The following is a 25,018-nucleotide window of genomic DNA, read 5'->3' on the forward strand; positions in this document are numbered from 1 at the left end:
TGACAAGTCCCTGCAGAGATCTATTCTGCACTAAGAGCAGTCACACTTCCCTGGTCAAATTCCCAGCAGACAATTCCAGTCCATCACTGTAAGCTGTCCCATGGCAAAGAGCTGGGTGCTAGGGGCTGGCCTCAGAAGGTGGTGGGTCAGGGAGGCTGAGGGAGCTCAGGGAGCTGTCAGCCTTGGTGTGGAGTCCTGGGGGACTGCCACCCCTCTGCACACGTATGTTGTGTGGGTCAATCCCTGCCTGAGTCTCTTCTGCCTTCTCCAGGGTACCATGGTGCTGACCAACCTGACTGCACTGCACAGGGACCCCGCAGAGTGGACCACCCCCGACACATTCAATCCGGAGCATTTTCTAGAGAATGGACAGTTTAAGAAAAGGGAAGCCTTTCTGCCTTTTTCAATAGGTGAGTATCGAGAAATATGAATGTGGGAACCCAGAGTCCTTCTTGCAGCCTTTCCCTCCTCTTCTCCCTGGTGTTTTGCTTTAGTTGGCATGTCTCCAGGTTCAACAGGAAAATAAAAACTCAGCCTAAAAGTTGAGAATTTTTATTCAGGGCATTACAGAAGACTATATCCTAGGAAGGTGGCTTCTCAGATAGCTCTTGGGGACTGTTTCCAAAAGGTAGGGAAAGAACCAGGGTATGTAGGAGTTCTTGCTGGAAAAGAGAAAAAATAAACATGTAATCAAACATCATAAGATTTTGCTAGTCACACACACAAAAAAAAGACCAAACATTTCAAGTTAATGATTTTAGTGTCTTTCTTTTTATGGGAAGATGCAAGAGTCTGGGCTCAGTGAAATTATTCCTTTCAGTTCAGTTCAGTTCAGTCGCTCAGTCATGTCCAACTCTTTGCGACCCCATGAATCACAGCACACCAGGCCTCCCTGTCCATCACCAACTCCCGGAGTTCACCCAGACTCACGTCCATCGAGTCAGTGATGCCATCCAGCCATCTCATCCTCTGTCGTCCCCTTCTCCTCCTGCCCCCAATCCCTCCCAGCATCAGAGTCTTTTCCAATGAGTCAACTCTTCACATGAGGTGGCCAAAGTACTGGAGTTTCAGCTTTAGCATCAGTCCTTTACGTGCATCCTAATACTCTAGAGCCAGTACCCTCTTTTTTTCCATCCTGAATTCTACTGAGAGCACAGCGCTGGGGGCAGCTTCAGTGACTGATGGCTTTGTGGAGGGCAGCATTCATTGTTTACCAGAATGTCAGGCAACAGTGTTCAGTCCACACCATGGAGTCCCCTCCAGAGTGACTCTCTCTCGCTGTTGGTTACACCTCAGGATTCCCTGGGTGGAGCATCACCAGGACTCATGCCTTTACTTCCTAAGCCCTTGCTTGACTCTGATGGAGATTTCAGGTTCACGTTGTGCTGGCCCCAGAATGCTGAAACAAGAGCTCAGACCCTTCCTGTCGTGCAGAGAGAAGATTGAATACTTGCCTTCCTTACAGAGTTTTAAATGTTCAAAGATCTTTTTAGGGCAATCCATTCACACAGAACTAGAGTCAGTTGCTAGGAGAGGATGGAGAAGGGGCAAGGAAAGGGGCTACTTGCTTTATGGGCATCACAAGTGATGCCTGTGACTCTAAGTGCCGCAGGCTTAACTAATTGGGATTCTACTCTATCACTGGTCCGTAAGAAGTCCTTTTACTGTTTTAGATTCTAATAACTCCTTAAATAACTAGTCAATACATTTACATGGTATACAATTTGAAAGGTATGAAAGAAGGTGCAGTGAATCCTCCCAGGTTTCTAAGCCAGCCAGTTCCAAAAGAGTATTTTAGTTTATAACATTGTAAAATGAATGAGAAAAATTTTAGTATATTTCACATATTAAGTTAGGTATGTTGCAGAGATCATTTCAACTAAATTTCCAATTTCTTAATTCTGTAAGTATTTCCTGGGCATCTATTATGTATCAGACATTCAGCCCTGAGGATATGATAATGAATGAAGTTAAAAAAAAAAAAAATCTCTTAAAAAGTGTGTGTTCCAATTCTGTAAAGCAAGTATCCTTCAATTAAAAAAATAAATTTAATTGTCATAAAAAGTGAAAAAGCATGTGTTCTAGTGTAACCTTATTACAAAATTCTATTCACCACCTTTAGGGATATGGAAGGAAACCCGGGCTTAGCAGGGTCGACTACTGTGCCTGCAGTCATGAAAAAGGTCACAAGACAGAGCTGGAACTCAGTGTTGACCACGTTTATCAAATACTAAAGCCTGTGTTCTTCCTAGCAGCGTCTCCCTCCAAAACAGTAACTAAGCATTACAGTGGGTTGGCACTCTGGAGTTTATAGTAGTTTTCTTATCACTGATTTAAATTAAATATAGATTGATCTTCTACAACAGTATTATTTTGCTGATCATGCCACAAAGGCATAGAGAGGGAGGGACTGGAATTTGACCCCATGTAGAAGTGATGCAAAGCCCAGGCTTTCCTGATGTAGGACACTGTCCTGCGTGTATCTGAACTGATTCTGATTAGATCTTCTGTGTCTTTCTTCCTCTGGTCTCTGTACCACCTTTACACTGGACAAGTCACTTCCTAACATGAAAGCAGACATGAGATGTAGAAACACCTTTCAATCTTCCTGTCTGTAAGAGCTTCATGTTTCCTATTACAAGACAGAGTTTCACATGTGTATGTTAAGTATTTTAATCATTCTTGACTCACAGTTTTTTTTTGTTGTTTTTGCTATTGAGAGTTATGATATGAATTTGATGAATCTTAAAATGGAAAGGCTTTAAGTGGGCAAGTGGATTACATTTTAACTATGCAAGAAGGAGCACTAGATGAGAAACTTGAGTCTAGGCCCCATTCTGACGATTCTCTGGGCTCAAGATCTTGAATAAGAAACAATTCTCTCTTATTCTTAGTTTCCTTACATTAAGAAATGAGATACTGATCCATTGCCTAACCATTAATAACTGGGCTGCTGTGAGGATTAAATGAGATAATTTCCTTGTAACTGAAGCCTATAATTAAAAGGGTAATTTCTTATTCAAGATCTTGAGCCCAAAGAATTGTCAGAATGGGGCCTAGACTCAAGTTTCTCATCTAGTGCTCCTTCTTGCATAGTTAAAATGTAATTCACTTGCCCACTTAAAGCCTTTCCATTTTAAGATTCACCACATTCATATCGTATGTATCAAGTATTATATTGCTGCATAACAAAGATGAATAACTCGGTGACTTAAAACAATCATGGTTGTTGTTGTTCAGTAGCTAAGTTATGTCTGGCTCTTTGTGACCCCATGGACTGTAGCACACCAGGCTCCTCTGTCCTCTTACTATCTCCTAGAGTTTATTCACACTCATGTCCATTGAGTCAATGATGCCATCCAACCATCTCATCCTCTGTCACCCACTTCTCCTCCTGTTCTCAGTCTTTCCCAGCATCTCCTGGAGTTTTCTCGGATTCAATCATTTGAGTCAGTGATGTTATCTAACCATCTTATCCTCTACCATGCGCCTTCTCCTTTTACCTTCAATCTTCCCCAGCATTGGGATTTTTCCAGTGAGTCAGCTCTTTGCATCAGATGTTCAAAGTATTGGAGTTTCAGCTTGAGTAACAGTCTTTCCAATAAATATTCAGAGTTGATTTTCTTTAGGATTGCCTGATTTGATCTCCTTGCAGTCCAAGGGACTCACAAGGGTCTTTTCCAGCACCACAGTTCAAAAGCATCAGTTCTTCAGCGCTCAACCTTCTTTATGTTCCTACTCTTATACCTGTACATGACTATTGGGAAAACCATAGCTTTAGTGTGTATTACTGCTCCCAAGTCTGCAGTTGAGCTGGGAGCTCGACTGATCTTAGCTTTGTCCTCTTGCCTGTTTGTGAGCTAAGCTGACTGAAGACTGAGGGAAGATGACCTCAGCTGAGACAGTGGTGGTCCTTTCCAAATTTCATCCTCCAGCAATCTAGCCAGCGGATGTACATGTAGAAGATAAGACCCCAGGAGGGAGAAAAGCACACAGTGCCTCCTAAGGGCCAGGCTGGGAACTGGAAACCATCACTTCCACTGCATTCTGGTGGCCACCATAGGTCACCTGTGAGCCCCAGTTCAAGAGAAAGGGAAAGTAGCACAGTTTTCATGGGAAGGGTATGAAATCACGTTGCCAATGATGTGGGTACAGGGAGATGGGGTAAATGGGAGCCATTTTTGCAAATAGTTGGTCTCACTGTCTGTCTTTTTGCTGAGGAGAATGCAATTGAGAGAAGGCAAGCAATTTGGGGATTTCCTTAGCTGTGACAGAGTGAGAACAGCTTAAAAGGTTTCAGGAGATAGAGTCAACACCACTGTCTTATTTTCTCACCACACTGCCATCTCTGGAGCACAGTGGCTTTGCCTCATTCTTGATCTGGCACTTTGTAAAAACAACTTCCCTGAAGGGATAGAATGTGGAGAGCTCCTTCCCTTCTCTGGAAAGGATGATCAGGTGTGGAATTAGGACACATGCATATAAGCAGGGCAGATGGCAAAGCTATTACTGCAAATTTGTATTCTCTTTTCATCATTTAAGTTTTTCCCTTTCGATCCAACAAAGCACAGACAGCTTCATGAAAAGCAAGAGGCTGAGTCCTCGTTTTTAAAAAAAAAATTTTTTTTAATTCACTGGATCATGGGAGATAAAATTATGAAGAACTTTCCCCCAAAACCCTAGGTCATTGCTCTCATTTCACCAATGAGGTAATTGACCTGGTTAGTTACTGACGGCCAGTTAGTGGAAGCACCAAGGAGAAGGTCCACATTTCCCATAGTCCAGGATGAAGCTGTGAGATCAAGTTGCCCTCCCTCTCATGATTTTAAAAGCAGAATTCATATAATTCATATCTCCTGTCTTCCTGGTATCCTCACCTGGCCACATAGTATAGTTGGGAGAGAGATTATCTCACGTGTTTGACAAGTGAGACATGTTCAGGTCTGTAAGAATAAAGGGTTTACTCATAGCCCAGAGCTGGGTACTGATGAAACAAGTACTGTAACCCTGGTTCCTGATTCCGTGGATCCAGTTTTGTCATATATGGATTCTTCTAGGAGAATCCTGGGTATTTACAATATATCTGATCTGATACTATTTTAACAAAATTCCTCATTGTACTATTTGTGATGGGTGAAGAGATAAGGGGGTTTCCCAAGTGGTTCAGTGGTAAAGAATCCACCTGCCAAAGCAGGAGATGCAAGAGATGCGGGTTCCATGCCTGGGTCAGGAAGATCCCCGGAGTAGGAAATGGCAACCCACTTAGTGTTCTTGCCTGGAAAACTGGGCACGACTGAGCACACACATACACACACACACACAGATAAGGATGAGGGGAACAGAGAAAATTAGATACACGCTGGTGGGAAACAGGCACAAAACAATTTAAGAACGATATGATTCTAAAGCATATTTTAATTTATTCAACACTTTTGCAGATATTCTCTAATTTCATTTCCTCAACAGCTCATTATAGGCAAGGACGAAATAGAGGCATGCTACATTAACTATTTCTGAGAAAGTTTCATTACAGGGGAAAATACCAAGTAACAGAAGCAACGCCCAGAATTGCTTACAGACAGTAATCCCAGTGACGGTGTGCAGGAGAATCCTTACAAAGACAGTGCGGAAATATGTCTAATATTAACAAGGGTTTTGTCTGAATTTGGGGGTTACAAACATCTTTTTTTGTCTTTACACATTTCACAGTTTTTTTTCTTTTTCTTTTTTCTTTCTCTCTTAGGGAGAAAGTAAGTTATTAAAACACCAAAAAGAGAGATGATGGTAGAGCCCAGTGTGGGGTGTTGTAACCCAAGTTGGGGAGGAGGGAAGCCTGGAGCAGGTGAACACAGGTGGGATGAGATGGGGTCGGCCCTGCATGGCAGGGAGATTCCCGGTCATAATAGAGGGAACTGTGATGTAGAGAGAAGATGCCTTGTACTTGAGAAACCTTGATCTGACACTTACTTGCTTACACTTTTCAAAAGTTTCTTTTAACAATTGAGAAAAACTACCTAGAGTTTTGGGGTTTTGTCTGCTTTAGTCATTACTGTTTGCTAATGGCTTTGTAAACAGCGTTAGGCTAGCGCTGGGCCAGCTCAGGCCTCACTTCTCTCGCCCACACGCCACACCTTCACCCTGTACCTCATGCGTCTGAGCCCTGCAGGCTGGGAGTGTGCGATTGTGTAATTAGCTCTCGGAGCTTTGCTTCACCCCGGTGTTTATGCGTAAGCGTTAGTCACTCAGTCATGTCCGACTCCTTGCAACCCCATGGACTGTAGCCCGCCAGGTTCTTCCATCCATGGGACTTTCCAGGCAAGAATACTGGAGTGGATCGCCATTTCCTTCTCCATTGGTTAACCCAGGTGGTTGTGATCAAACTGAATACATAAAGCCCCAGAGGCTGGCCGGCCCTCCCTTTGCTCAGGTTTTACAAGAAGTCATAAAATATTTCAGTGCTTGCTGGTACAGACACCACCTGAACAGGTAACTTTTTATTGTCTTTCAGGAAAGAGGATGTGCCTTGGAGAACAATTGGCCAGAACTGAGCTGTTTATTTTTTTTACCTCACTTCTGCAAAAATTTACCTTCAGGCCTCCAGACAATGAAGAGTTAAGCCTGAAGTTCAGAATGGGCTTGACCCTCTCCCCAGTCAGCCATCGCCTCTGTGCTGTTCCTCGGGCCTGAAGTTGTTGGGGAGAGAGAGGGGAAGGAAAGCAGGAAGAATGGGCCTGTCACCCCTCAAGGCACAGGGCCTGCTCAGAAGTGAGAGGACAGCATCCAGTGCCTCTGGGACAGGTCACAGGAGCTGGACTCAGAGGAAACTGGATCCAAACCCCAGCTTTACCGTCTCCAGTGGGGCATTGAGAGAATCAGTGATGTTGTGAGTGATTTCATTTCATCCAGAGGATTTAAAGTGGACAATGATTTCTTCTCTAAAAAGAAGAACTGCTGTAAAAATCAGAGGAAATAATGGGCTTTAAGTGGCTTGGAAACCATAAAGTGCATCATAAAAGTCATAGCTCTGATCTGCCTCCTTCTGCTTCCTTCCTTAGATAGGGATTTGCTTTGGCTTGTTGAGATGGCCTGGGTCAAAGTGGTGCCAAATGGTGGATAAGAGTTAGAAGTTGGGCCCTGGGGCAGCTACTGACCGTGTCCAGATAGGCCCTCACACTTGGTAGCACTGGGCAGGCTTATCCTGCTCCTGCCCCAGACTGGCCCCTGGGAAGTCAGCAGGGCAGATGGAATTCCTAATTTATAGGCTGGTTTCTGTGAAGAAGAATGTTCTCTGATTTACCTAACAAAGCACTATCTTGGTCTTGAACTCCATTTAACTAAACGTGGTAAGCAGGTTGCTGCTGCTGCTGCTGCTAAGTCGCTTCAGTCATGTCCAACTCTGTGCGACCCCACAGATGGCAGCCCACCAGGCTCCCCTGTCCCTGGGATTCTCCAAGCAAGAACACTGGAGTGGGTTGCCGTTTCCTTCTCCAGTACATGAAAGTGAAAAGTGAAAGTGAAGTCGCTCAGTCGTGACTCACTCTTAGCGACCCCATGGACTGCACCCCACCAGGCTCCTCCGTCCATGGGATTTTGTACTGGAGTAGGGTGCCATTGCCTTCTCCCGGTAAGCAGGTTAGGGGGAAACAAATGTGGAAATATTTTCTATCTTTTAAGCTCCTCCTTACACTTCAATCCCCTCTCTGGTATAATTTATTCTCAAGCCGTTTCATATTGGATTTGACAGTGTGGTGGGTGTGATCTTTTCTCACAAACTGATGTTGGCTTTTGGTTGGCAAGTATTCCCAGCCTAAACACAACAGCTGAGGCATGGTAGAGTATTTTATAGCAGGAAAGTGAAATGCCAGAATCCTGCTCAGCCCTCCTTGTGTGTGGTCACTGAGGGGAGAAAATGGCACCAACTGGAAGGCCAGGTCCCACTGACAGTCCCTGGGTTTGGATGCCAACCCCCATGCAGACAGGTACCAACAAACCTAGTGAATGGGACTAAACCATTCAAGGTCTTTTGTCTAACTTTGGTACACTTAAGGAATTTAAATAGCTCAGAACAAAAAGGGCCATGAGGTCATTGCGCTTTTCGTTCCTGTTGCTTGGAATTCAGAGAAAAGCTAATTCAATAAATACCATTAGAAAGGGAAAGAGACTGAAGAGCAAGAGAAGGAGAGAGGGAGGGACAGAAGGCAAGTGAGAGAGAAAGTGTCTGACTGGAGCTAGCCTGAGCCTGTCAGAGCCAAGAGTATGTCTGGGAGATTTGGTTGTGTTCCTAGAGTTTAGATGGAGAATTTGGTCTAGAATAGAAAGTGAGAACCCTAGCCACCCACCAGAGCATGCTTTCTTTGTAACATCCTGGAAAGTTGCATCTCCGGAAAGCAACCTAAAGGACATGTCTAGAATAAAGCAGACCTTGAACTTCCTGAACATCTGAGTCCTTCTTTTTCTCCCAATCAGATCATCCACATAGAAGACTGCTGCTGCTGTGTCTGACTCTGTGCGACCCCATAGACGGCAGCTCACCAGGCTCCCCCGTCCCTGGGATTTTTCCAGGCAAGAACACTGGAGTGGATTGCCATTTCCTTCCCCAAAGCATGAAAGTGAAAAGAGAAAGTGAAGTCGCTCAGTCGTGTCCAACTCTTCACAACCCCATGGGTTGCAGCCTACCAGTCTCCTCCATCCATGGGATTTTCCAGGCAAGAGTACTGGAGTGGGGTGCCACTGCCTTCTCCGTAGTTTGAAGTGAAGTTACTAAGTAACTAACCCTTTCCCTCTACTGTATTCTAAATTTCCCTACCTTCTTATAAGGTCATCAGGTGGGTTCACTGTAGGTTACTTTCCTCCCTACTGACCACAGGATCTTTATGAATCCTTTAGCAGGGCTGCCACGTGGTAAACCCCCAGGATGCCTTCACGGTGGGCTAGGTGAACAGCGCCCTCTGGAGGTGGACCAGGCACAGCCAGGCATTCCCGGTCAGTGAGCAGATCAGGGGGTCCTGCTCACTAACTGGGCACACGGTAGTCTTTGTGCTCTGACACCAGCTCATCTCTTCAGACACATCTCTTAGTACTTCTGCCAAAATGCTTACCTCTTATCAATTCCCTCCAGGCTAGGTTCTTTATCATATTCTTGTCTATCTCTATTTTTCTGTACTACTGCTGCTACTGCTACTGCTAAGTCGCTTCAGTTGTGTCCGACTCTGTGTGACCCCATAGATGGCAGCTCACCAGGGTCCCCCGTCCCTGGGATTCTCCAGGCAAGAACACTGGAGTGGGTTGCCATTTCCTTCTCCAATGCATGAAAGTGAAAAGTCAAAGTGAAGTCGCTCAGTCGTGTCCAACTCTTAGCGACCCCATGGACTGCAGCCTACCGGGCTCCTCTGTCCATGGGATTTTCCAGGCAAGAGTACTGGAGTGGGGTGCCATTGCCTTCTCCAATTTTTCTGTAAGAAATGTCTAATTATGTCTGGCAGACTCTGCTTTAATGCCAAATCTTCGATTTTCTGGACTCTCTCAGCCAGTTAGTTGATCCCTTCTTCATTCTCTGAGAACTTTATTCAGAGGTTTAAATTCCCTATTTCCATGTAATCTGCTAAGTGTACTGAGCTCTTCAGAGGTGACTATTCCTGGCTCCCTTAGGCTCAGTATCTAAGTGGTTGCATAGTAGGTGTTCACCAAATGTTTGTTGAACCTGTTGGGGTTGGGATGGGGTGGGGGAGTAGCCCAGTGATTGGGACAGGGCAGACTGATCAATGCTGCAGAGTGTCAGAGATGTCTGCTGTGTGCAGCAGGCCTTTTAAAAGCCTTCATGTCACACTCTGGGAAATGTTGATCTCAAAGACTGCTTGCTCAGGTCCCTTCTACTTCCAAAACTCTGACTTATGGGGAGAACTTCTGAAATGGCAAAGTAAGGACATTCTGAAATCTACTTCTCCATAAAAGCACAGAGAAAACCAACAAAAGTTCTCAAAATCCACATTTCCAGAATTCTGCACATTAACCATATTTTGTGCAGCAACTACAGTATTGCAAGCAGTCTTGGAACAACTTGAGCTTCTGTTTAAGGAAAAACTTAAAGAAAAACAAAAGGAGGGCTGAATCTCAGTAGGAGCACTGAGCTCTTGTACCCTGCTCCAGCTTTTCTCTCCCCAGGTCTGCAGTCACCCTGAAAAGCAACAGCCTGGCAACTCTGGCAGCCAAGAAAACCAGGTGCCAAACAGCCACTGGAGCATGTTCCCCAAAGGCCCTGAGCCCAGACAGCTGTCAGTACTGGACTACCTGGCAGATCCCTTGAAAGACCCACTCTCAAGGCCTGTATTTTTTTTTCTTTTAAGATCTTTTTTAATGCGGACCATTTTTTAAAATCTTTTTTGAATTTTTTACAATATTGCTTCTGTTTTTTTATGTTTTGGTTGTTTTGGCCACAAGGCATGTACGATCATAGCTCCCCAACCAGGCATTGATAACTCGCACCTCCCACATTGGAAGGTAAAATTTTAGCCACTGGATCACCGCGGAAGTCCATCAGTTCAGTTCAGTTCAGGCGCTCAGTCATGTCCAACTCCTTGCAACCTCATGAATTGCAGCACGCCAGGCCTCCCTGTCCTTCACCAACTCCTGGAGTTCACTCAGACTCATGTCCATCAAGTCAGTGATGCCATCCAGCCATCTCATCCTCTGTCCCCTTCTCCTCCTGCCCCCAGTCCCTCCCAGCATCAGGGTCTTTTCCAATAAGTCAACTCTTCGCATTGTCTTTACTTAACCTGCCTCCAAGCCCAGCCTGTGTGAACCACACTATAAGGCATGTATTCAAACACATCAGGGACAATTGGACATTGGTGTAACATGAGGGGGGAAGACATGCTGCCCTGAGGATTAAGAGGGAAAACTGGGAAGGAGGTGTCCACTGGGGATTCAACAAACTCTGCCATATTCCTGGGAATTTAGAAAGCTATGTACCTTCAAGGACTCTGTGCATGCTCAGGAGGAACCTAGGAAGCACTAATTTCATCTCCAAACAGGAAGTTAATGCTAATGTAGGGTGTGAACTGCCTGCTGAAGTGTTGAAGGCTTAACCCAAATCACATGCAGAGTCCCGAGAGACCATTAGGCTTGAGGCATTTGAGAAGACCTCTGTGCACACATTTGCAGGAACACGAGGCTAACAGCACAGCATTCAGATGCCCCATGTGATGAAGAACAGAAATTTTACAGAATTATCCCAAGAAAGTCACTAAACAGGAAGCAACACAAACAGTGACAGTCACAATAACAGACTCGTGGTGGTCCAGAGTTTCCTCACTGTATCATTTAAAAGGTCAAATTCTAAACAAAAATTATAACTATTGTAAGGAAATAAGAAACTGTGGCTCACATACCGGGTAAAAAGCAATTAGAAACTCTCCCTGAAAAACCCAGACATTAGAATTACTAAACAAACACTTCAAATGAGCAATTTTAACAACTTTAATTATTAATATATTTTAATTAAGATTTAAATTGGTTCCCTCGTCTCAGTTGGTAAATCATCTGCCTGCAATGCAGGAGACCTGGGTTCAATTCCTGGGTCTGGAAGGTCCCCTGGAGAAGGAAATGGCAACCTACTCCAGTATACTTGCCTGGAGAATCCATGGACACAGGAAGCTAGCAGGCTACAGTCCATGGGATCGCAAGAGTCAGACACCATCACCAAAAGACTTTAAGATATATTTGTACATGTTTAAGGGGTATACTTGATATGTGTATATATTAAGTACACAATGTGAAAATTCACCACAATCAAGCTAAATAACTTATCAATCATCTCTAGTTACCCATGTGTGTGTATGTGTGTGTGTGTGTGTGTGTGTAGTGATATTTCATCTAAGATCTACACTTGTAGAAAATTTCAAGTATATCATCATCATACTCTACATTGGATCTCCAGAACTTAACCCACAAACTGAACCCTAGTATCCACTGATGAATATCTCCCCACATCCCACACCCTTCAGCCACTGGTAGCCATGGTTCAACCCTCTGCTTTTATGAGTTTGACTTTTTTTAGATTCAGCGTTTAAGTGAGATAGTATAGTGCTTCTTTTTCTCACATGACTATTTTTCTTAGCATAATGTACTCCAGGTTCACTTTGTTTGCAAATGGCAGAATTTCCTTTCTTTTCAGGCTTAAAAAATTCTGGTTATTTTGTGTTTGTGTGTGTGTATTATGTGTATGTATATATACACACACTTTGTGTGTGTCACAACTCAGTCACTCAATTGTGTCCAACTCTTTGCAACTCCATGGACTGTAGGCTTCCAGGCTCCTCTGTCAATGGAATTTCCCAGGCAAGAATACTGGAGTGGGTTGCCATTTTCTCCTTCAGGGGATCATCCTGACCCAGGGATAGAACCTGCAACTCCTGTGGCTCTTGCATTTGTAGGCAGATTCTTTACTACTGAGCCACCTAGGAAACCCATATGTGCACTTTGTATTTTCTTTATTCATTCACCAGTGACCGACACTTAGCTTGTTTCTGTATCTTGGCTTTTATGAATAATGCTGCAGTGGATTTGGGAGTGCAGCCATCTCTTCAATATACTAATTTCCTTTCTTTGGATATTTTTCCAGAAGTGGGATTACTGGATCATACACAACATATTTTTTAAAATTTTGAGGATCCTCTCTACTGTTTTCCATAATGGCTGTACCAATTTACTTTCCCATCAACAGTGTATAATGGTTCCCTTCTGTCCACGTAGTCTCCAAGATTTGTTTTTTTTTTTTTTTTTTTTTGATGCTAGCCATTTTAAAAATTGTGAGGTGACATCTCATTGTGGCCTTCATTTGCATTTCACTACTAGTAAGTAATGTTGAGCACTAATTTTTTGGCCATGTGCATGTCTTCTTTTGAGAAATATCTATTCAAGTTTTTGTTTGAGTTATTTGGATTTTTTTGCTATTGAGTTTTATGAGTTCTTTATATATACTGTATGTTAATGCCTAATATATAATGCTTGTGTATATATATATTTGCAAACATAGTGTATATTATATATATATATATATACACATATATATATATATATCCCTGGAGTAAAATGGCAACCCACTCCAGTATTCTTGCCTAGAGAATCCCATGGACATAGGAGTCCAGTGGGCTACAGTCTATAGGGTCGCAAAGAGTCAGACACGACTGAGTGACTTGACTTCATATATATATATACATATAGCTATGTGTATATATATATATATCTCTATACTTCCTTTGCAGATATTTTCTCCCCTTCCACAGGTTGCCTTTTCCCTCTGTTTCCTTTGCTGTTCAAAAACTCTTGAGTTTGATATATTCTCACTTGTCTCTTTAGGCTTTGGTTGTCTGTGCTTTTGATGTTGTGACCAAAAAATTGTTATTAAAGCCAATGTCAAGAACTTCTCCCCCTATATTTTTGGAATTTTGACTCTTACCTTTAAGTCTTTAATCCATTTTAAGTTGATTTTTGTGTATTGTGTGAGGTAAGGTTTCCGTTTCATTCTTCTACATATGGACATCCAGTTCTCCCAGTACTATCTTTTCCCATTATGTGTTCCTAGATCTGTGGTTGAAGAGCAGCTGACCATAATTTGTGGGTTTATTTCTGGGCTCAATATTCTGGTCCATTGGTCTATATGTCTGTTTGCAATATATAGTTTTGCAACATATTTTGAAATCAAAACTGTGATGCTTACAGCTTTGTTCCTCTTGTTTGAGATTACTCTAGCTGTCCAGGGTTTTTTTCTGCTTCCATATGCATTTTATATTTTTCCTATTTCTGAGAAGAATGCCATTAGGATTTTGATAAGGTTTACCTTCAATATGTAGATGACTTTAGGTAGTATTTTTACAATATGAATTCTTTCAATCTGTGAAAATAGGAAGTCTTTCCATGTATCCAGGTCTTCTTTAATTCGCTATATTTTATAATTTTCAATGTACAAGTCTCTCACCTCTTTGATTAACTGTATTCATAAGTTTTTTCAGTCTTTATGTTGCTGTTGTAAATGAGATTGTTTTCTTACTTTCCTTTGTGGATAGTCCATTGTTAGTATATATAAACACTGACTTTTTCTAAACTTTTTATTTTATATTGGAGTTATATGGTTCACCAATAATGCTGTGATAGCTTCAGGCATATAGCAAAGGAGCCCAGTCACACACACATACATGGATCTATTCCCCCTCAAATTTCCCTCCTGTTTAGGTCATCACACAACACCGAGCAGATTACCCTATGCTATACAGTAGGTCCTTGTTGATAAGCAATTTTAAATATAGAAGTATGTACATCTCAATCCCAAACTCCCTAATTACCCCTTTCCCTGACCCTTCTACCCTAGTAACCATAGTTCTTTGTCTGAGTCTGTGAGTCTGTTTCTGTTTTGTAAATAAGTTCAGTTGTATCATTTCTTATTAAATGCCACATATAAGCAAAGTCTTATGACATGGCTCTTCCTCTGTCTGACTTACTTGACTCAGTATGACAATCTCCAGGCCCATCTGCATTGCTGCAGATGGCATTAGTCATTATTTTTAATGACCAAGTAATATTCCATTGTATATGATTACCATATTCTATGTGTCCATTCCTCTATCAGTGGATATCTAGGTTGCTTTCATGTCTTGGCTATTGTAAACAGTGCTGCAATGAACACTGGGGTGCATGTATCCTTTTGGACTATGTTTTTCTCCAGGTGTATGCCCAGGAGTGGGACTACAGGAACATGTGGTAGTTCTGTGTTTAGTTTTTAAGGAACTCCCATACTGTTCTCCACAGTGGTCGTACCAATTTACATTCTCACCAACAGTGTAGGAGGATTCTCTTCTCTCCACACCTTCTACAGCATTTATTGTAGATTTTTTGATGATAGAGATTTTGAGTGGTGTGAGGTGACAGCTCATTATAGTTTTGACTTGCTTTACTCTAATAATTAGCGGTGTTGAACATCATTTTATGTACCTCTTGGCCATCTGTATGTCTTCTCTGAAGAAATGTTTATTTAGATATTTCACCCATTTTTTGATGGGGTTCAGCGCATGAACTGTTTGTAAATTTTGAAGACTAATCCTTTATTGATCACAATATTTGCAAATATTTTCTCCCAGTTGATGGATTACCTTTTCATTTTGCTTATGGTTTCCTTTGCTATGCTGAAGTTTTTGAGTTTAATTAGGTCCCATTTGTTTATTTTTGTTTCAATTCCATTGCTCTGGGAGATATATCAAAGAAGATATTGCTGTGATTTATGTTGGAGATTGTTCTGCCTATGTTTTCCTCTGAGAGTTTTATATTGTCCATTTTCACATTTAGGCCATTAATCCACTTTGAGCTTATTTTTATGTATGATGCTAAATAATGTTCTAATTTAGTGTTTTATATATAGCTGTCCAGATTTCCTAGCACCATTATTAAACAGATTGTCTTTCCCCCATTGTATAGTCTTGCCTCCTTTGTCATAGATGAATTGACCATAGATGCATGGGTTTATTTCTGGGCTTTCTATCCAGTTGCATTGGTCTACATTTCTATTTTTGTGCCAATACATACTGTTTTAATGACTATAGCTTTGTAGTACAGTATGAATTTCGCTGGCTCTGTTCTATTGGCGCGCTAAGCGCAGGCAGCTGTGACCGGCGCTCTAAGCGTGGCCGAGAGGAGCTACCCTACGTCCGAGGTCAGGGGCAGAAGCCGGGAGGACGCCATGCCCGAAGGGCGGCAGCCAAGAGGAGTTACCCCACGTCCGAGGTGAGGGGCGGCAGCCGAGAGTGCCAGGCTGCGATGGCGCAGGAACAGCCTAGAGGACCTACCCCGCATCTGAGGTCAGGGGTGGTAGCTGGGAGGAGCTACCCCACACCCCAAGCCCAAGGCCAAGGGCAGCAGCCGGGAGGAGCAACCCATGTCCAAGGCCAGGGGCAGCGGCCAGGAGGACCAACCCCACGTCCAAGGAGCCATGGCTGCACAGGCACAGGAGGGCCTAGAGGAGCTATCCTACGTTGAAGGTAAGGAAGGGCAGCGGTGAGGAGATACCCCTCATCCAAGGTAAGGAGCAGCAGCTGCACTTTGCTGGAGCAGCTGTGAAGAGATACCCCACGCCCAAGGTAAGAGAAACCCAAGTAAGACGGTTGGTGTTGCAAGAGGGCTTCAGAGGGCAGATACACTGAAACCACACTCACAGAAAACTAGTCAATCTAATCACACTAGGACCACAGCTTTGTCTAACTCAATGAAACTAAGCCATGCCGTGGGGCAACCCAAGACGGGCGGTTCATGTTGCAGAGATCTGACAGAATGTGGTCCACTGGAGAAGGGAATGGAAAACCACTTCAGTATTCTTGCCTTGAGAACCCCATGAACAGTATGAAAAGGCAAAATGATAGGATACTGAAAGAGGAACTCCCCAGGTCAGTAGGTGCCCAATATGCTACTGGAGATCAGTGGAAAAATAACTCCAGAAAGAATGAAGGGATGGAGTCAAAGCAAAAAGAATACCCAGCTGTGGATGTGACTGGTGATAGAAGCAAGGTCCGATGCTGTAAAGAGCAATATTGCATAGGAACCTGGAATGTCAGGTCCATGAATCAAGGCAAACTGGAAGTGGTCAAACAAGAGATGGCAAGAGTGAATATTGATATTCTAGGAATCAGCGAACTGAAATGGACTGGAATGGGTGAATTTAACTCAGATGACCATTATATCTACTACTGCGGGCAGGAATCCCTCAGAAGAAATGGAGTGGCCATCATGGTCAACAAAAGAGTCCGAAATGCAGTACTTGGATGCAATCTCAAAAATGACAGAATGATCTCTGTTCGTTTCCAAGGCAAACCATTCAATATCAGAGTAATCCAAGTCTATGCCCCAACCAGCAATGCTGAAGAAGCTGAAGTTGAACGGTTCTATGAAGACCTACAAGACCTTTTAGAACTAACACCAAAAAAAGATGTCCTTTTTTTCATTAAAGGGGACTGGAATGCAAAAGTAGGAAGTCAAGAAACACCTGGAGTAACAGGCAAATTTGGCCTTGGAGTACAGAATGAAGCAGGGCAAAGACCAATAGAGTTTTGCCAAGAAAATGCACTGGTCATAACAAACACCCTCTTCTAACAATACAAGAGAAGACTCCACACATGGACATCACCAGATGGTCAACACCAAAATCAGATTGATTATATTCTTTGCAGCCAAAGATGGAGAAGCTCTACACAGTCAGCAAAAACAAGACCAGGAGCTGACTGTGGCTCAGATCCAAATTCAAACTTAAATTGAAGAAAGTGGGGGAAACCACTAGACCATTCAGGTATGACCTAAATCAAATCCCTTATGATTATACAGTGGAAGTGAGAAATAGATTTAAGGGCCTAGATCTGATAGATAGAGTGCCTGATGAACTATGGAATGAAGTTCGTGACATTGTACAGGAAACAGGGATCAAGACCATCCCCATGGAAAGAAATGCAAAAAAGCAAAATGGCTGTCTGGGGAGGCCTTACAAATAGCTGTGAAAAGAAGAGAAGCGAAAAGCAAAGGAGAAAAGGAAATATATAAGCATCTGAAAGCAGAGTTCCAAAGAATAGCAAGAAGAGATAAGAAAGCCTTCTTCAGCAATCAATGCAAAGAAATAGAGGAAGACAACAGAATGAGAAAGACTAGAGATCTCTTCAAGAAAATTAGAGATACCAAGGGAACATTTCATGCAAAGATGGGCTCGATAAAGGACAGAAATGGTATGGACCTAACAGAAGCAGAAGATATTAAGAAGAGATGGCAAGAATACACAGAAGAACTGTACAAAAAAGATCTTCACGACCCAGATAATCACGATGGTGTGATCACTGACCTAGAGCCAGACATCCTGGAATGTGAAGTCAAGTGGGCCTTAGAAAGCATCACTACAAACAAAGCTAGTGGAGGTGATGGAATTCCAGTTGAGCTCTTTCAAATACTAAAAGATGATGCTGTGAAAGTGCTGCACTCAATATGTCAGCAAATTTGGAAAACTCAGCAGTGGCCACAGGACTGGAAAAAGTCAGTTTTCATTCCAATCCCAAAGAAAGGCAATGCCAAAGAATGCTCAAACTACTGCACAATTGCACTCATCTCACACGCTAGTAAAGTAATGCTCAAAATTCTCCAAGCCAGGCTTCAGCAATATGTGAACTGTGAACTTCCTGATGTTCAAGCTGGTTTTAGAAAAGACAGAGTGCCGAGGACCAGCCCTGGCTGATCCAGGGTATTCGAAGGGGAGACGGCGTCGGCGACTATTTATATGCTAATTAGAGATATAGAGAACAATAGAATGAGGATAGCTCAGTAGGAAAATTCAGTGGAGAAAAGAAGCTGAGTAGCTTGGTTTACGCGGGAGACCAATAAAACTTCAAGACAAGAAGTTTGCACCACTTACCACGTAGGCGCAGGGCGCCCTCTCGAATAGCGGAAGGTGTCTCACCCTAGACACCTTCTCGAGTGGGTCTTAGAAGCCCAGGCATGATTAGTAAGCGTGGTGGGTTCCGCGCTCCAGATGGAGACTCAGCTGGAAGTTAAAGGGAAGAATGACATGGGGAGACCAAGCGTTGGTGAGCAAGGCCCATAGCTTTATTTTTAACAGGGGCTTTTATACCCTAAGTTACACATAGAGGATAATAATAGGGATGCAAAGTCAGCAGTCTTTGGTTCTTATCAAAAACCAAGGTTTCTTTCCTGCAAATGTATCGTATACAAATGGTTTAGGTGATTTACATCATCTTCTGGCCAGAAGGCCTACTAACATTTTATGACTCTTGACAAGGACTTATCAACAAAGACTTATTTTCTCTAAGAGTAATTATTTCAAGGTTTGGCACCATCTTCCAAAGATAAAATTGCATTCCTATAGGGCGGATGTGTAATGGGTTTACAACAAAGAAAGAATTTATTACCTTAAGGGTCTAAAGTTACTAACACCAAGGCCACTACTTATTTTTTCTACATACCCACTATTAATTGATACATGTTCAAGGATACAATTCAGGGATGTGAAAACTTGGCAACAAGCATTGACTCATCAATGAAATCCTTTACTAGTTTATTCTGACAGTTTTTAACTCTCTGAGAGGCTCTAAGCTATTTGAATATCTTAAGCTTCCCATGCCTCTCGAGGCTGGGAGACTGTAAACAATCGTATGCATAGCTGCAGGAGTCCGGGTAAACTTGTCAGGCGAGTTAGAGAGCCATCAGAGGGGTTTGGATTTAAACACTCCTAATTGCCCAGGAACTTTATTAATTGGAGCTGTAAGTTAACTCTTTGACAGAGAGAGAGAGAGATGGTGGTAGGGGACAGCCCCCAGTAAAGTCAGAGGTGAGAGCACAAAGCAATAAAGTAGGCAGACTCTGGTTTTTTGGGGGAAAATGCTCGAGAATATCCGGGCGGACTCCTGAGGCTCGATCCCGCCTTTGCGTATGCCGAGCCTCCTTCCTCATGACCTTTGTCATGAGCGGAATGCCTCACCGGCTCCCCGCAACAGAGGAACCAGAGATCAAATTGCCAACATCCGCTGGATCATCGAAAAAGCAAGAGAGTTCCAGAAAAACATCTATTTCTGCTTTATTGGCTATGCCAAAGCCTTTGACTGTGTGGATCACAATAAACTGTGGAAAATTCTGAAAGAGATGGGAATACCAGACCACCTTATCTGCCTCTTGAGAAATCTGTATGCAGGTCAGGAAGCAAAAATTAGAACTGGACATGGAACAACAGACTGGTTCCAAATAGGAAAAGGAGTACATCAAGACTGTATATTGTCACCCTGATTATTTAAGTTCTATGCAGAGTACATCATGAGAAACGCTGGGCTGGAAGAATCACAAGCTGGAATCAAGATTGCCGGGAGAATTATCAATAACCTCAGATATGCAGATGACACCACCTTTACGGCAGAAAGTGAAGAGGAACTCAAAAGCCTCTTGATGGAAGTGAAAGTGGAGAGTGGAAAAGTTGGCTTAAAGCTCAACATTCAGAAAACGAAGATCATGGCATCCGGTCCCATCACTTCATGGGAAATAGATGGGGAAACAGTGGAAACAGTGTCAGACTTTATTTTTGGGGGCTCCAAAATCACTGCAGATGGTGACTGCAGCCAAGAAATTAAAAGACGCTTACTCCTTGGAAGGAAAGTTATGACCAACCTAGATAGCATATTCAAAAGCAGAGACATTACTTTGCCAACAAAGGTTCATCTAGTCGAGGCTATGGTTTTTCCTGTGGTCATGTATGGATGTGAGAGTCGGACTGTGAAGAAGGCTGAGCGCCGAAGAATTGATGCTTTTGAACTGTGGTGTTGGAGAAGACTCTTGAGAGTCCCTTGGACTACAAGGAGATCCAACCAGTCCATTCTGAAGGAGATCAGCGCTGGGATTTCTTTGGAGGAATGATGCTGAAGCTGAAACTCCAGTACTTTGGCCACCTCATGCGAAGAGTTGACTCATTGGAAAAGACTCTGATGCTGGGAGGGATTGGGGGCAGAAAGAGAAGGGGATGATAGTGGATGAGATGGCTGGATGGCATCACTGACTCGATGGACGTGAGTCTGGGTGAACTCCGGGAGCTGGTGATGGACAGGGAGGCCTGGCGTGCTGCGATTCATGAGGTCGCAAAGAGTCGGACATGACTGAGCGACTGAACTTAACTTGACTATTCAGGGTTTTTTGTGTCTCTATACAAATTTTAAGATTATTTTTTTCTAGTTCTATGAAATATACCATTGATAATTTGATAGGGGTTGTATCCGCTCTGTAGACTGCCTTGGTCAGTATAGTCATTTTCTCAATATTGAGTCTTCCAATCTAAGAATATGATATATATTTCCATCTGTTTGTGTTGTCTTTGATTTCTTTCATCAGCATCTTAGAGGTCTCCTTAAGCAGGTTTATTCCTAAGTATTTTACTCTTTCTGATGCAATGGTAAATGGGGTTGTTTCTTGAATTTCTGTTTCTGATCTTTCATTCATTGTCAGTGTATAGAGATGCAACAGATTTCTGTATATTAATTTTGTAGCCTGCAACTTTACTGAATTCACTGATGAGCTCCTTGGTTTTCTAGTAGTATCTTTAGGATTTTCTATGAATGGTATCATGTTATCTGCAAACAGTGACAGTTTGACTTCTTTTCCAATTTGATTTACTTTTATTTCTTTTTCTTTTCTGATTGCTGTGGCTAGGATTTCTAAAACAATGTTGCATAAAAATGGTGAGAGTGAATATTCTTGTCATGTTCCTGGTCTTAGATGAAATGCTTTCAGCTTTAGGTTTGTTGTACATGGCCTTTATCATGTTGAAATATGTTCCCTCTTTGCCCACTTTCTGGAGAGTTTTTACCATAACTGAATGTTGAATTTTGTTGAAAGATTTTTCTGCATATTTTGAGATAATCACATGGTTTTTAATTCTTCAGTTTGTTAATATATGTATCACACTAATTGATTTGCTGATATTGAAAAACTTGTATAACTGGGCTAAATCCCACTTGATCATGGTGTGAGATCCTTTTAATGTACTGTTAGATTTGGATTGGTAGTATTTTGTTGAGGTCTTTTGCATCTTTGTTCATCAGTGATCCTCGCCTGTAATTTTTTGTAGTATCTTGGTCTGATGTTGGAATCAAGGTAATGGTGGCCTCATAGAATGAATTTGGTAGTTTTTCTTCCTCTGCATTTTTTTGGGAACAGTTTCAAAAGGACAAGTATTAAGTCTTCTCTGATTTTTGTATGTCAATTTTTATCCTACAACTTTACCGACTTTGTTTATTAAGTCAAACAATTTTTAAACAAAAATTTTTGTTTGAGTCTTTAGTGTTTTCTACATATATGTCCATGTAATCTGCAAAATGGTATAATTTTACTTCTTTCTTCCAATCTGAATGCCTTATTTCTTTTATTTCTCTAATTGCTCTGGCTTGGACTTCCACAACTGTGTTAAATAGAAGTGGTAAGGATGGGCATCTTTGTCTTGTACCAGTTCTTAGAAGAAAAACTTTCTGTTTCCCCCCACTGATTGTTACCTATAGGCTTTTAATATAAGGTCTTTAAGGTCAATTCCATCTACACCTATTTTTTGAGAGTTTTTATCATGATTAGACATTTAATTCTGTCAAATGCTTTTTCTATATCTACTGAGAAGATCATGTAGCCTTTATGCTTCATTCCATTGATGAGATGAATCACATTGATTGATTTGTTTATGTTGAACCATCCTTGTGACCTGGGGATAAGTCCCACTTGGTTATAGCCTATTATCCTTTAAATGTGCTGTGGAAATTTGATTTACTAATATTTCACTGAAGATATTTGATTCTCTGCTTATTAGAGATATTGGCCTATTGTTTTATTTTCTTATGGTGTCTTTGTTTTACTTTGAAATCAAGATGATTTTGGCCTCATCAAATGAATTCAGACATTTGGCCATTTCTGCTTTTGAAGAGTTCAAGAAGAATTGGTATTAACTCTTGTGTATGTTTGGTGGAATGCACCAATGAAGCCATCTGGCCCTGGTATTTTCTTTGTGGGGAAGTTTATGATTACTGCTTCAATTACTTATTTTATTAGGTCTCTTTATGCTTCTATATTTTTCTTGAAACTTTTCTAGCAATGTATCTACTTTTTGCTATCAATTTTTCAGCATTTAATCATTAATAATAATCCTTTGGATCCTTTTTATTTCTGAAGCTTTTATTATAATCTCTTCTTTTTCATTTCTGATTTCATTTAAGTCATCTTCCTTTTTTCTCAGTAGTCCATCAAAGGTTTTTCTGATTTTGTTTATCTTTACTTTAAAAAATTTCTTAGCTTTGTTGATTTTTTCCGTCATTTTTCTATATTTGGTATATTTCCCCTCTAATATTTTAGCCAACTTAGAAAGCAGTTTTTATCTTTTTCTGGGTTGTTGTTTTTTGTTTTTGTTTTGTTTTAGTTCCTTGAAGTGTAAAATTAGATTGTTTGAGATCTTTCTTATTTTCTTCTTATGTAGACATTTATAACTACTTATAGAAATCTATCAGAGAAGGCAATGGCACCCCACTCCAGTACTCTTGCCTGGAAAATCCCATGGATGGAGGAGCCTGATAGGCTGCAGTCCATGGGGTCGCAAAGAGTTGGGCACGACTGAGCGACTTCACTTTCATTTTTCACTTTCATGCATTGGAGAAGGAAATGGCAACCCACTCCAGTTTTCTTGCCTGGAGAATCCCAGGGACAGAGGAGCCTGGTGGGCTGCTGTCCATAGGGTCGCACAGAGTCTGACACGACTGAAGCGACTTAGCAGCAGCATAGAAATCTATTGGTGGTTAATTTTTAACTTTATTGTAAGACTGATAACTGGTCATATAGTCACAAAGTTATACTTCAATTAGCTTACTACTCATTAGTCAGCTGATAAATGCTTTGAAGATTGGTTCTAGACATCACTCCACCGGGGAAAAATTGATCTCAGTACTCAAACACCCAGTCTTTGAATTGACCTTTGATATTTGGACAGTATTTTATTAATAGTATATATTCCAGGCAGAAGGAGCAGAGAAAAAATTGTAAGTAAGAAGGTAGAGCAAGGTACAAAAATACAGAGAGTCATGGAGGAGGTAGGACTTAAACTGGGTCTTGAAAAAGTGTCTATGATATTTATAGGGCCAACTGGGCGCTCCTGGAAGATGATATAAAACAAATATGTCCAAAGGTGAAAATAAATATAATTTATTCGGAGAAAGGTGTGGTGTCAGACTTGCTGAGAGACAGATTGCATTCTTAAAAATAGAGATTCAATCAGATAAATTAGTTTGGGAAGGAAGGAGGCTGGCATAAATTTTGGAGGCTCTAGAAATTAAGCAGGATTGTTCACAAGTGACAAGGAAAAAATAAACAATTTAAGGTTGAGGGAAAAGGTACTAATTCTGCTCATGAGCAGAGCAGTGTCTGATTTTTTTTTTTTTTCCCCTAAACTCACTGACATTTTGAACTTGAACCAAGTGGTTTTACATCCGCAGTTTCCTTATCTGAAAAATGGTGACAATAGTACTTACATTTCAATATTGTTAGAAGGATCAAGTGAAATAAGAAATGTAGAATGTTCCAATAATGATGACAATTAGAAAACAAAAGGATTTAAATTCTTATCTCAGGTAAAAGAAAAGATTTTATTCTGTTCAGAAAAGAAGTTTCTCCCACTAACAGTTGAGAATTCAAGTGCATGGTGCAGCTTTGAGGCCCACTCCCAAGACTGGAGTCACCAAGTTTCTTTTGCAAAAGTGTTCATCATTCTCAAACTTTAGCTCATACCTTCCAAGTGAGAAGTGAAGGAGCCAATGTGACCAACCAGAATCTGAAGAAATTATGTTAGAGCTGATAAGAGGACAGACATTGGAGATGATAAGGACAACAAAATGATTAAATGTATGGGGGGACAAGATCTAAAGCCCTAAAAACATCTAAATCTTTCTTGGAACTGTGGCTCCTGAGTGAGGGCAAAAAGGATTTAGCTTGATTCAAAATCATGATGTTTTTTATAAATCAAGGTAGAGCTTTAATCCTGGGTGAAAGGCAATACCTGGAAAAAGGAACAATGCAGGTTACTGACAATATTCTATTTTCTGTTCAGTGCATGAGTTATAAAGGATATGTTGAATGTAGGAAATTTTACTGAGCTGTGTACTCACAATATATCCACTTCTCTGCATGTAAGAAATACTTCAATAAGTATTTTTAAAACCTTTTTATACTGTAGTTCAATTCAGTTCAGTCACTCAGTTGTGTCTGACTCTTTGTGACCCCATGGACTGCAGCACGCCAGGTTTCCCTGACCATCACCAATATCTGAAGCTTGCTCAAATTCATGTGCATTGAGTCGGTGATGCCATCCAACCATCTCATCCTCTGTCTTCCCTTCTCCTCCTGCCTTCAATCTTTCCCAGCATTACGGTCTTTTCCAATGAGTCAGTTCTTCGCATAAGTTAGCAAAAGTATTGGAGCTTCA

At 41.7% G+C, this 25,018-nt stretch overlaps 1 protein-coding gene and 1 pseudogene across 3 annotated transcripts in view; both read left to right on the plus strand.

Moving 5' to 3' along the window:
• Window positions 1–13,074, plus strand: part of LOC102284389 (cytochrome P450 2J2) — a 47,166-nt gene extending 34,092 nt beyond the window's left edge. Inside the window, exons 8-10 of one of the 3 annotated variants that reach the window (XR_011463708.1) lie at window positions 272–410; window positions 6,509–7,624; window positions 8,467–13,074. Coding sequence is in view for 2 of the 3 variants with exons in the window: in XM_070367940.1 (XP_070224041.1) it covers window positions 272–410; window positions 6,509–6,687 (318 nt within the window). In the remaining variant the exon portion in view is untranslated. Of the gene's footprint in view, window positions 1–271; window positions 411–6,508; window positions 8,446–8,466 lie in introns of those variants that run through there. The other 2 variants (XM_070367940.1, XM_005891228.3) reach the window with 2 other exon arrangements.
• Window positions 8,915–25,018, plus strand: part of LOC102287399 (cytochrome P450 2J2-like) — a 43,173-nt pseudogene continuing 27,069 nt past the window's right edge.

The sequence above is a fragment of the Bos mutus genome, chromosome 3, assembly GCF_027580195.1.
Source record: "Bos mutus isolate GX-2022 chromosome 3, NWIPB_WYAK_1.1, whole genome shotgun sequence".
Taxonomy (NCBI): Eukaryota; Metazoa; Chordata; class Mammalia; order Artiodactyla; family Bovidae; genus Bos; species Bos mutus.